Raw genomic sequence first — 12,975 nt, forward strand, 5'->3', positions numbered from 1 at the left:
CCGCGCGGTGGCACGCCCGCAACGACTAAAAGAGACTTTGCATACCTAGACTTACTGGTGTGGCCAAAACAGTAGCAGTATATGTTGATGACATGAACCTAATTGGAAGTCCTGAAGAACTTTCAAAGACATGAATATTTTAGAGAAAGAATTTGAAATGAAGGATCTTGGAAAAAACAAGATATTGTCTCGGCCTGCAGATCGAGCATTTGGCTAGTGGAATTTTAGTCTATCAATCAGCTTATACTAAAAAGATCTTAAAACGTTTTAGCATGGATAAAGCTCATCCACTAAGCACACCAATTGTTGTTCGATCCCTTAAGAGTTGGACAAGAGCCTAAGGTCACACATTATTCTTGCCCTAAGGGGCACTGTCATGGACCTGGCATGGGTTTAGGCCGAATGTGAGTTACGAAGCCAAGAAACTTCACAAGACTTTTGGCGACTCCAATGTTCGTATTAGAGATCCCTAAGGCTAGGTCTAGAGAAAGATTTGCACTATAACTATCCCATGGAAAGATAAACGTTCATCTCAAGCAATAAGTGGCAACAATGACGCAACAAAACTTAAAATTGTTCCTTGTGGTCATTGCCTTAGCCTTTCATTTGTATACATCAGAGAAAAGAATCGGTAAAGTAATAAGCATGAGCTTTTGCCATGAAAGGGATGTCACCAGATGCCAAAATGCATACGAAACATGACCTTTTCCGATCCGGCATTTTCATAGCCCGGTCATGATGAGTCTTTCTCGTGTTGGCGAATTCACCCAGTGGTGTTAATTAGCAAGAAAACGAGTCCTTCTCATTTTCTTAGTGACATGAGTATTAGGTTATGCTGATGGACGTTATAGATATTGTTGAGCTATGACTTATGCTCATAGGCTAGAGAGTAACTTCATATCAAAGGTATCTGTGATATTGGTGTAATGGTGGTCACTGAGTTGAGCGTGAGTGGGAATCAACCCTGGCCCGTTCCACCAAATTTCTATCCTATATATAGCAGAACATCAGAAGTTCACGTATCTTATCCTACCTAAAAATTTTTCCGAACAAAACTTGCAGCATTGCCATCTTTACTCTATAATTGCCTTTATTTCATCGAAAGTCTACTGTATTTTAACTCTGAAAGTTGAATGCCCGAAAGGGTGAAAAGAGCCAGCAGTAGCTAAAACCATCGCATCAGCAGTCTAAAACTGACACCCAATTCCTTCACCAGTATATTAAAGTTCTATGGATCAGTCTCGCTCTCCAAAGGGCCATCATCATGATGAAGATACTGAGAAGAACCTCAGCAGCCCAACAAAATCTTCCAGAGGTGGCTGGAGTGCTGCCATTTTCATCATCTGTAAACAAATTTATAACCTCTAGCTAGCTACTTCTCCATCTTTGCTTAGAAAGTCTCGAGCTCCGAGTTGTTTTTAATCTTTGTTTTATGGCTGGGTTTCAGTTGTTGAAATTGCAGAGAGATTTGTTTACTATGGCTTGGCTGGTAACCTCATCACCTACCTCACAAATGAACTGCATGAACCAGTTCCAACAGCTGCCAAGAACGTCAACACTTGGGGTGGTGTCTCAGCTCTTCTCCCTATTCTCGGAGCCTTCATCGCTGATTCCTATCTCGGTCGATTCAATACCATCCTTGTCTCCTCCATCATTTACTGCATGGTAACAGATAACTAATTTTCAAATCAAACCCTTTAGTTTTATGCACTTATTATCAATGTGTCTGGTTTTTAATTTTTTCCATGTCCTTCAAATTAGGCAATGAGTCTGTTAACCGTAACGGTTTCATCAGTTATTCCACTGCATCTGCGGAAATCAATTTTCTTTGTGGCGCTTTACCTACTGTCAGTAGGACTGTCAGGACATAAACCATGTGTGCAGACATTCGCGGCCGACCAGTTTTCCGAAGAGTCGGCAGAGGAGAGAAAGGCGAAGAGCTCCTTCTTTAACTGGTGGTACTTGGGAATTGTAGTTGGTGGCTCTACTGCCGTTTTGGTAGTCGTATATATCCAGGTACGTACTCTTCCTCTTTTCATATTTTAGTACGTAGTTACTTCTATACATTTTTTTTCCCTTGGACAGTGTTAGGGTACGTAAAGGCTTCCTAGGCCCAGAAGATGAAAATATGAATCATTTAGGAAACATGTTATTAATTACTATAAAATCTTTGAAGGTACTTGAAGTAACTACTGTATACGGAATAGGAAAGTTACATTGAATATTAACACCAAATTTCTAGACATTTACCAGAGAAAAAAGAAGAAGTGAAATTAACACCAAATTTCTTGACATTTACCACAGGACAATGTAAGCTGGACGGCAGGGTTTGGAATATTGACGGTTTCCATTGTGGTGGCGTTAATTATCTTTCTGCTGGGAACCAAGAAATACCTAAAGCAAGGACCCTTAGGCAGTCCCTTCACCAAGGTGGCTCAGGTGTTTGTTGCCGCCGTTAAGAAGCGGCATACCAAGGTCTCACCTGGTGACGATTTAGGTCAGTATCTCAGAGATGACAAGAGTCAGCAACAGCCACATACGGCGTTGGTGCATACCAACCAATTCAGGTACATTTACGTTGGTGTTTCAGTTCTGATTTTGTTGGCCTTTCCTTTTCTAGCTCTTTATCTCCCATGCTTCCTCTTACTAGTTGAAATTATTCACCACCACATTAAGATTGATCATATTTAAAAGTGACCACATCTAGATTGATCCCACTAGCTAAATAAGTGACCACCTTCATCTCATGCCATCATATCTACTAGCTAGATAAGTGACGAACTGACCCTGCATGCACCCACGTCTATCTCATGTCATCATATCTTATCCTATATCTTTGGATGTTGAAATTAATCTCTAGATTTCTGGACAAAGCAATGGTGATTGACCACCTGGATGTTTCAAGCGGGACCAGAAATCCTTGGAGATTATGTTCACTAACCCAAGTGGAACAAGTGAAGCTCCTCCTACGCCTCCTTCCCGTTTGGATGTGCTGCTTAATGTTTGCTGTAGTCCAATCCTTTGTGCAGACCTTCTTCACCAAGCAAGGAAGCACAATGATCCGATCAATCGGCTCATTGAAACTTCCCCAGGCTTCGCTCCAAGTCTTTCTTGGCCTCACCATTATGATAACCATTCCAATCTACGACCGTATTTTTGTCCCTCTTGCCCGAAAATTCACCAGACATTCATCAGGAATCACAATCCTACAGCGAATCGGCACTGGCCTATTAATCTCCATCATCAGCATGGTTGTTGCAGGCGTAGTAGAGGCCAAAAGGGTTCGGATTGCAAGAGATCACAACCTCCTGGACAACCCTCAAGCAATAGTACCGATGACAGTGTGGTGGTTAATTCCTCAGTACATGATATGTGGTTTGTCTGATGCATTTGCATTTGTTGGAATACAAGAATTATTCTATGATCAAATGCCAGAGGCAATGAGAAGCTTGGGAGCAGCATTTTACCTCAGTGTTGCCGGGGTTGGATTGTTCGTCAGCAGTGGGATAATAACTTTGGTGCAAGTGATCAGCTCAAAAGGTGGTGAAAAATGGATTGGTAACAATATCAATCGTGCTCATCTGGATTACTTTTACTGGGTAATTGCAGGACTGAGCGCGTTGAATTTCTGCTTGTATTTGTGGATTTCTAGTGGATTTGTGTACAAAAAAATCGAAGCAGACGAATGCAATATGGAGAAAGAGCTGAATTGATATGTATCATGTATGCATGATCAAGAGCTGAACGATTCTATACCCCTACGTACGTACGTGTCTAATATCTTGTACAATATTAATTGTAATCTAAACTTATTACCAGTTTGACGAAAGAAGGTCTTGGTGATATTATGTGAAACTGTGAAAGCTGGGCTATTGAACAATAAAGGAAGGAAGAAGAAGATACGAAGAATGGAGAGAGAAAACACAAAAGCTTGAATGGTCTACAATTTTACTGATTTCATGTGAAATATTACATTGTGGATGATACGGGTGTATCTGCTGACTTAGATAAGAGAATGTTGGGATTTTAACCCCACGAACAAACCGAGATTCAGAAACAGACACACTCAACAACACCGCAATAAAGTAGAATAACAAACAAGAATGAAAAAATAGTTGACACGAGATTTAACATGGTTCGGCAAATTTCCTGTCTACGTCCACCCCAAGATATAGCTCTTCCACTATGAGAATAAAACTAGTACAAGATACATGAGTTAAATCTCATAACCCAAATCCCAAACCCTTGTACACCCTCACTCATAGAATACCCAAGAACACTATATCTCACCTAAGAGAATTTCCCTCTTAGCACTTTTTTCTCTCACTCTCATGCACAACCCACAAGCTCTCTATTGCTTGTCCGATGCTTACTTGATGCAAACTTGCTTGCATGCTTCAAATGGTTTCCATGCAGCCAATTTATAGGTAACATCTATTCATGTGAAAAAGGGAACTCCTTTTTCTTCCTTCCTATTCATTTTGCTGCAAGCACACCATAGAAGACTTCCTTATACCTTCAGTTCCACAAACATCATTTATTGCTTTGTAGCTATAGCATAGCTAGCTATTCACCCATGTCAATATTTGCTGCATCAAACTATCACATGGTTCCTTGTTGCATGAGAATGAATCACCAATCTCAACAGAGAAGGCCTAAGAGAGCAACCTGAGCCCCTCCTTATTTGCAGGACTATATTAGGGAGTAATCTTCTAGTTTGATTCGAATAAGATATGCACATCTTCTGTTATTTCCTTCCTAGAATAGGTGGAGTTGTTTACTTTATAAGTTGCTGGTTGTAAGACCTTATTATTCATCGAATGATATGAAATAAACGTAGCTTTGGCTGCAAGTATTTGTTTGTTCTTGATCTTCTTGTTTCTGGTGTTAAGGGGTAGTGTCGGAGGCCTGTGTTTGAAACAATCTCCCATCAGTTTGGTACCAGAGCCCAGTTTCTGTTTGGTGGGATCGATAGTCGGTTGCCATGACTAACAAACGTGGTAGGGGAGGTTTTCAGATGGAGGGTCGTAACAATACCAACGACATGGAGGAAATCAGGGGATTGATTGAACAGCTTAATGAACGACTTGCTCGCATTGAAACTTAGGGCCAAGAGGACGGTGAGAGTTCTGAAGGGGAGGAGAGCGTTCATTCCTCTCATGGTGATAGGAGGCATGGTAATAACCATGGTCACCATTCTATTAACTTAAAAGATCTTCCTAAGTTTGAAGGAAGAATGCAACCAGATGAATTCGTTGATTGGCTTAGCACAGTGGAACAAATTTTTGATTATAAGCACATCCCAGATGAAAGAAAGGTGAAGATGGTGGCAATTAAGTTGACTAAGAAGGCCTCTGCGTGGTGGGAGTCTCTGCGGTCTCGCCGAGAGCATCTAGGGAAACCAAAGATCAAGCGTTGGGAAAAGATGAGGAAGGAACTGAGAAAGAAGTTCTTACCAGAAGACTATACTAAAAACAACTTCCTGAAACTACATAACATCAGGCAAGGGTCGAGATCAGTCGATGAGTTCACAGAGGAGTTTGATCTTGTGACGATCAGGTGTGGAGTGATAGAAGAGGAAGAACAAACGATTGCAAGACATCTTAGGGGCTTGAGAAAAGAAATTCATGACGTAGTGGTTTTGCAACAGTACTAGAGTTACAATGATGGTTATAAGTTAGCTATCGAGGTGGAGAAGCAACTCAAGTCGCGGCTGAAGTGTCCTAGCAATGAAGATTTCTATCAGAAGTCAGTTTCTACAAAGTGGGGTGCAACAAACGACACTAAAAAGAAGGTGGAACAAAAACCGTTTATGGAAAACCGATCTAATTCCAGGGAAGGCGGCAACAGACCAAAAAAGTGCTTCAAGTGTTCGGGGTTGGGACACATAGCATCAGAGTGCCCTAATCGAAGAGTTGTGAACTTGGTTGAAGAGATAGGAGAAACAAGTGACGCTAAGCAGGGTGAGCTTATGATGTCTGATGGTTATCATTGTTATAGTGATCAAGAGATTACGTGGAGTGATCAAGGTGAGTCACTTGTGATAAGGAGAATTATGAATGCTTCTAAAGTTGAAGAACACCCAGACTGGAGAAAACATAATATATTTCACACAAAGTGCACCTCAAACGGCAAAGTTTGTCAAGTTATTATTGACAGCGAGAGTTGCGAGAACATCGTTGCCCAAGAGATGGTGGACAAGTTGAACTTACAAACAGAAAGGAAGCCAGTATCCTACAAACTACAGTGGTTCAAGAAAGGTAGTGATGTAGTTGTCAACAAACGCTGCTTGGTGTCATTCTCTATTGGAAAGAATTATCAGGATGCGCAATGGTGCGATGTAGCACCCATGGATGCCTGCCATCTCTTACTAAGCCGTCCTTGGCAATTTGATAGGAAGGCTCAACATGATGGGTACCAGAATACATATTCCTTCTTTGAAAGATGGGAAGAAGATTATTTTGGGTCCTTCGAGAGCAGAGTTCAAGCACAAGCCTTCCAAAGCAGATAGTTGCAGTTTTCTCTCCACAAAGAAGTTCTTAGCCGAGTCTAAAGAGAGCGGAAAAGTGTATATGTTGCTGATGAGAGAAGCACCTCAGTACTGAGAACCTCAGTTACCCTGAAACAATAATGCCTTTGTTGAAGACGTATAGTGAAGTCATTCCTGAGGAGTTGTCTTCTGGATTACCACCTATGTGTGATATACAACATCACATTGACCTCGTTCCAGGGTCGAGCTTACCAAACAGACCTCACTACCGCATGAGCCCACAAGAGCACGAAGAACTTAACAGGCAAGTCACAGAGCTGTTAAAGAAAGGGGTGGTTTGAGAAAGCATGAGTCCGTGTGTGGTGCCGGCGTTGCTCACACCCAAAAAGGACGGGACTTGGCGTATGTGTATAGACAACAGAGCCATCAACAAGATAACAGTGAAGTACTGATTCCCAATTCCACGTTTGGATGATATGCTTGACGTGGATTATCTGGAGCTAGAATTTTCTCCAAGATTGATTTATGAAGTGGGTACCATCAAATAAGGATAAGAGGTTAGAAGGATACGAGGGGGATGAATGGAAGACTGCATTTAAGACCCGTGATGGTTTGTTTGAGTGGCTTGTGATGCCATTTGGATTAACCAACGCCCCCAGCACATTCATGAGACTCATGACTCAGGTATTTCGACCTTTTATTGGGAAGTGTGTGGTCATTTATTTCGATAACATTCTTGTGTATAGCCTTGATGAAGCAGCACATTTGAAGCATCTGGAAGCAATTTTTGAAGTGTTAAAGGAGCAAAGGCTGTATGCAAATTTAAAGAAATGTGAGTTTTTGACCGAGAGCTTAGTTTTCTTGGGATATGTTATTTCAGCTGAAGGGGTCAAGGTCGATTCGATGAAGGTTACAACAATCGTAGAGTGGCCAACACCAATGTCTCTCTAAGAGGTTAGAAGCTTTCATGGTTTAGCTTCTTTTTATCAGCGTTTTTTATTCAAAATTTCAGCTCCATCATTGCTCCTATGACTGATTGTTTGCGCTCTACTAGTTTTAAATGGACGGAAGAGACCGATAAGAGTTTTCTTGCTATCAAAGAGGCTATTACCAAAGCTCCTGTCTTAGCTTGACCTGACTATGACAAGGTTTTTGAAGTTGATTGCGATGTGTCTAAGGTTGGCAGTGGGGGTGTTTTGAGCCAAGAAGGAAAGACTATAGCCTTTTTCAGTGAGAAGCTAAATGACACCAGACAAAGGTATTCTACATATGATGTTGAGTTTTACGCCATTGTTCAATCTCTTCGGTTTTGGAGATCATATCTTATCTATAAAGAATTTGTTCTCTATTCTGACCATGAAGCCCTCAAGTTCCTCAATGGACAACAAAAGCTTAACAGACGCCATGCTAGGTGGATTGAAGAACTACAAGAATACAATTTCGTCATCAAGCACAAGGCTGGGGTGCAAAATCGTGTGGCTGATGCTCTAAGTAGGCGTGGAACACTCCTAACTATGATGGAGGTGCGCGTGGATGAGTTTGATTATTTAAAGTCATTACATGTGGAAGACCCAGATTTTCGTGAAATATGGAATGAATACAGGGAGAAGAAGTCTTTTAAGGATTTTCACATTCAAGATGATTTCTTGTTCAAGAGTAGTCGGTTATGTGTTCCTAATTGTTCTCTACGACTTTGGATCATCGAAGAAGTACACGGGAGAGGTCTAGGAGGACATTTTGGGAGAAATAAAACCTTAGCTTTGGTGGAGGAGAAGTTCTTTTGGCCCAGATTACAGAGGGATGTTCAGAGGTATGCGCAGCGTTGCCGTATATGTCACATAGCTAAGAGTCGCAGTCAGAATGCAGGATTATACACACCGCTTTCGGAGCCAAAAGCTCCTTGGGAAGAAGTCAACATGGACTTCATGGTGGGGTTGCCAAAAACGAGGCAGGGGTTTGATTCTATCTTTGTCGTCGTGGATCGATTTTCTAAGATGGCACATTTTATACCTTGCAAGAAGACGATAGACGCCAGTAACATTGCTAATCTATATTTTCACGACATTGTGAGACTGCATGGAGTTCCCTATACCATCACTTCCGACCGGCATAGTAAGTTTGTGGGACATTTTTGGCAAACCTTGTGGAGGAAGCTTGGTACAAAGCTTCAGTTTAGTACTGCCCATCACCCATAAACTGATGGTCAGACGGAGGTAGTAAATCGAAGCTTGGGAAATCTGTTGAGAGCGTTGGTTCGGAGTAACAAAGCAAGTTGGCATGAGTTCATCCCACAAGCTGAATTCGCTTACAATAGCTCCAAGCACAGTACCACAAATGTGAGCCCTTTCGAAGCTGTCTATGGCCGTAACCCCACTAGTCCGTTGGACTTAATTCCCTTACTTGTTAATGATCGATTCAACGGTGATGCTAAAGATATGGCAGAGCACATTAAAAGCTACATGAGGAGGTGTGATGAAGGCTCATTGAGAACAATCAAAAGTATAAAGAGGCCGTTGACAAGCATCGTCGTTTGGTGGAGTTTGAAGAAGGTGATATGGTATGGGTCAACTTGAACAAGGAGAGTTTCCCACGAGGAAAGTTTGGTAAGTTACATGACCGAGGAGGAGGACCTTACAAAGTGTTAAAACGAGTTGGTACCAATGCTTATGTCCTAGAGCTCCCTGATGACATTAGAGTATCTTCTACTTTAAATATTGCTAATCTACAAGCTTATCATGGGGAAAATGAACCTATTGTGGACCTGAGGTTGAGTCCTGTATCTGCTGACTTAGATAAAGGAAGGCCCAAGAGAGCAACCCGAGCCCCTCCTTATTTGCAAGACTATATTAGGGAGTAATCTCCTAGTTTGATTCAAATAAGATATGCATATCTTCTGTTATTTTCTTCCTAGAATAGGTGGAGTTGTTTACTTTATAAGTTGCTCGTTGTAAGACCTTATTATTCATCGAATGATATGAAATAAACGTAGCTTTGGTTGCAAGTATTTGTTTGTTCTTGATCTTCTTGTTTCTGGTGTTAAGGGGTAGTGTTAGAGACCTGTGTTCGAAACAATCTCCCATCAGTGGCGTAGTTGAAGAATGCAACACAAGTCCATTGCTTTGCATTTGTGGCACATAATTCAGCAAATGACCAGTGGTGGGTGAGAGAGAACTGTTTTTGACCATTGTATTCACATTGTAAGCAACTTGATGATGACCAGGTGTTTGCAAAGTAGAATTAATACCAATAGAAGGCACAATGGAAGACTTCACAAAACTTGTTCTTGTAGTCATTCTTGTAGATGGAGATACATAGCCAATGTGAGAAACAAAACTAGTTGAAGGTATATGTGCATTCCCATTCATTGCAAAAGAAGGGGGTTCATGAACAATATGAGAAGTGGAGCTAGAATATGAAGGACCAGACACATCATACATGCCTTTTGGAAGACCAGAACCACCGACTTGAGTTCCTTGTGATATACAAATTTCAATGTTGAAACTATCACCATGTGCCACAATCTTAGTCTTGAATTTTTCAAAAATAGACTTCAGATCGAGTTTGTTCAATCTCATCTTCACCGATTAACAACAAAGACCTTAAGTCTTTCATTGAAACAGAGGAGCTCAGTGCTTTGATTCTTATTATAGTTTTTATGGTTGCAAACTCTGAGGGCAAACCATTAAGAACCGAGATTACTATTTCTTCATCATCCATATAAACCCCATCATAGTAACCTGATCACAAATTGACTTGACTCAAAGCAAGTAACCGTTTATATAGTCTGAGCCTTTTTGGATATTGTACAAGGAGTTTTTGAGATTCATTATGTTATACCGTGAATCATCAACATATTTCTCCTTGAGTCGACACGAAATTTCCTTTAAAGACTTGCTTCCCATAACAAAGGACAAAGCAACACTAGATAGAGTTGAAGCAAGTATTGGCATAATCAGTTTGCACCCGATTCATGTACTCATTTCTAATCAAACGCAATCTCATTTCCTTCCTTACTCATATGTTTTGGAGGACGGGGGAATGATCCATCAGTATATCTCATTAGACCACAACCTTGCAAAAATGTCTCTATCAGAAATTTCCACGTTACATAGTTAGACACATCTAACCAAACTGAAACTAGATTGTGGAAATTGGAAAGTAGATAATTCTGTAACATAGTAGTATTATCCATGATGCAAGGCAAAACACAATTGCAAACGAATCTGAAAGAGACTCACAAATCCTTCATTGTTCAGTACTTCTTGATGAAACAACAAAACACGCTTCTTTAATTTCTTTCACCAATGTTTCATCGATCAACAACCAAATTTTAGAAGAATCCCCAAATTATAACACAGAGGACCTCTGGACTAAAATCCCCAAATTCTATGGTTTTTACTTTTCTTCAATCGTCAGCAAATCTCCATGAGTAACTTACTTCAATTAATATTAGAGTGCTCAAAACACAAATCTGAAGCTTCGATGTATGAATTCAAATTCAAACAACAAGGATCTTCACACTTCTTCAAACCGGAGTAGAAAAAATCTTTGAAATTGATAAGAAACACTTATCTGAGTATGAGACAAACTCGATCTGAGCAAATATGAAAGATTTGAAGGAGAATCGTCCTTCTGGTGCTCCAAAATCGCAACTAAGGCTCTTGATACCATGAAAGCTGTGCGATTGAACTACAAATGAAGGAAGAAGAAGATACGAAGAATGGAGAGAGAAAACACAAAAGCTTGAATGGTCTATAATTTTACTGACTTGATGTGAAATATTACATTGTGGAAAGCTTTTATACTATACTAAAATAACCACATCAACCTATTACATTTTATACTCTTAACATTATGCATGAACAATCAAACTAAGGTCGAACTTATTAAATATAGAATTAGCAACAATGCACCTTCAATTTCGCACCTTCTTTTCGCAGATGACAGTTTTATTTTTGCAAGAGCTGAGGCACAGGAGGTAGAAAATATGAAGCAGGTTCTTCTTCTCTATGAGGGTGCTGGTGGTCAGAAGATTAATTTTGACAAATCAACCTTATCTTTTGGGCCTGGAGTAAGAGAGGAAGTGAAAGTAGAGCTGCATCAATTGTTAGGGGTTCAGATTGTTCAGTTCCATGAAAATTATCTGGGCTTCCAACTTTGTCAGGGAGAAACAAAAAAGAAATGTACAAGAAGATTAATGAAAGACTAGACCATCACCTGGTTGGTTGGCAAAGCAAGTTCTTATCCAAAGCCAGTAAGCTAACTCTTACCAAAGTTGTAGCACACGCTATCCCAAAATATACGATGAATGTGTTCCGACTCTTCAAAGGAATAGTGATTTCCTTCAAATAGAAGATTGTTAATTTTTGGTGGGAAAAAGGTGGGGGGAAAGAAAGGTATGCATTGGTTTTTTTGGGAGAAACTTGTCGAAGTAAATGGGAAGGAGGACTGGGTTTTAGAGACCTAGAGTTGTTCAACCAATCTCTTTTGGCTAGTACGTTTTGGAGAATCATGAATAAGCCACATTCCTTTTTGGTAGAGTTTTGAGAGTAAAATACTTTCCAAAAGTAAAGTGGTTGAATGCCAGGGTTGGAAGGAAAAAAAAACGTTTATAGGTAATAGTCCCCACAATAAAAAGNGGAGGGGGGGGGGGGGGGGGGGGGGGCGGTGTATTTGTGTGGGGGAAAGAATTATTAGAAGCCGACACTAGATGGAGAATTGGTAATGGAAGCCAGGTTTTGCTGAAGATTGACAAATGGCTTCTGCAACCATTTACATTCAAGGTGTGTTCTCCCAATATCTTTCTAGCTAATTCTAGAGTTGCTGACTTAGTTAGTCCTGAGGGAGGCTGGAATGTTCAGTTAATTAGGGAGTTGTTTCTTGAGTTTGAGGCTAATGTCATATTATCATTTTCGTTGTCCCGTTTTGGAGGAGTTGATAAATTGATTTGGCATTATAATAAGAATGGAAGATTTTCTGTGAAGTCGGGATATTGGGTGGCGGCTCAGGAGAAGTCATGAAGGGATGAGGCTCTGGAGTCAGGGAGTTGTTGGAGTAGAGGGTCTAAGCTACAAAAGAGTTGGAAATGTTTGTGGGGTTTAAATCTGCCTAACAAAATTAAATAAGTGTTCTTGTGGAGAGCTAATGGTTTGTTACCATGCGAAACTAGTTTATTGAGGAGGAAGGTGAGTAGTTCAGGGCGGTGCTTGAGATGTGGTTATGGGGAGGAAACAATTATTCATGCTTGATGGGAGTGTCTTCAAGCCCAGAAAGCATGGAAGTGTACTTTCCTGGGTGATGTTTGCAATGTATGGAAGGAGCATAGTTTCTTTGAGCTATTTTCACATGTTGAATCTATTGCCAGGGAAGGAGAACTAGAGTGGTTTGGTGCGGTAACCTGGTTTTTATGACACGAAAGAAATAAAATAGTGCATGATAGTTGCGAAATTGGAGCTGAGTTAATAGCACAGAAAGGTAGAGAGTGG

At 40.6% G+C, this 12,975-nt stretch overlaps 1 protein-coding gene across 1 annotated transcript; it reads left to right on the forward strand.

The window, feature by feature from the left end:
* Positions 1 to 1,153: 1,153 nt before the first annotated feature.
* On the forward strand, positions 1,154 to 3,881 carry LOC101307534 (probable peptide/nitrate transporter At3g54450-like). Its single transcript, XM_004307065.1, has 5 exons — positions 1,154 to 1,345; positions 1,448 to 1,665; positions 1,762 to 2,016; positions 2,305 to 2,567; positions 2,861 to 3,881. The coding sequence occupies exons 1-5, from the start codon at positions 1,231 to 1,233 to the stop codon at positions 3,711 to 3,713; spliced, it is 1,704 nt and encodes a 567-aa protein (XP_004307113.1). The 5' UTR covers positions 1,154 to 1,230; the 3' UTR covers positions 3,714 to 3,881.
* The last annotated feature ends 9,094 nt before the right edge of the window (positions 3,882 to 12,975 follow it).

This window comes from Fragaria vesca, linkage group LG7, assembly GCF_000184155.1.
Source record: "Fragaria vesca subsp. vesca linkage group LG7, FraVesHawaii_1.0, whole genome shotgun sequence".
Lineage (NCBI taxonomy): Eukaryota > Viridiplantae > Streptophyta > Magnoliopsida > Rosales > Rosaceae > Fragaria > Fragaria vesca.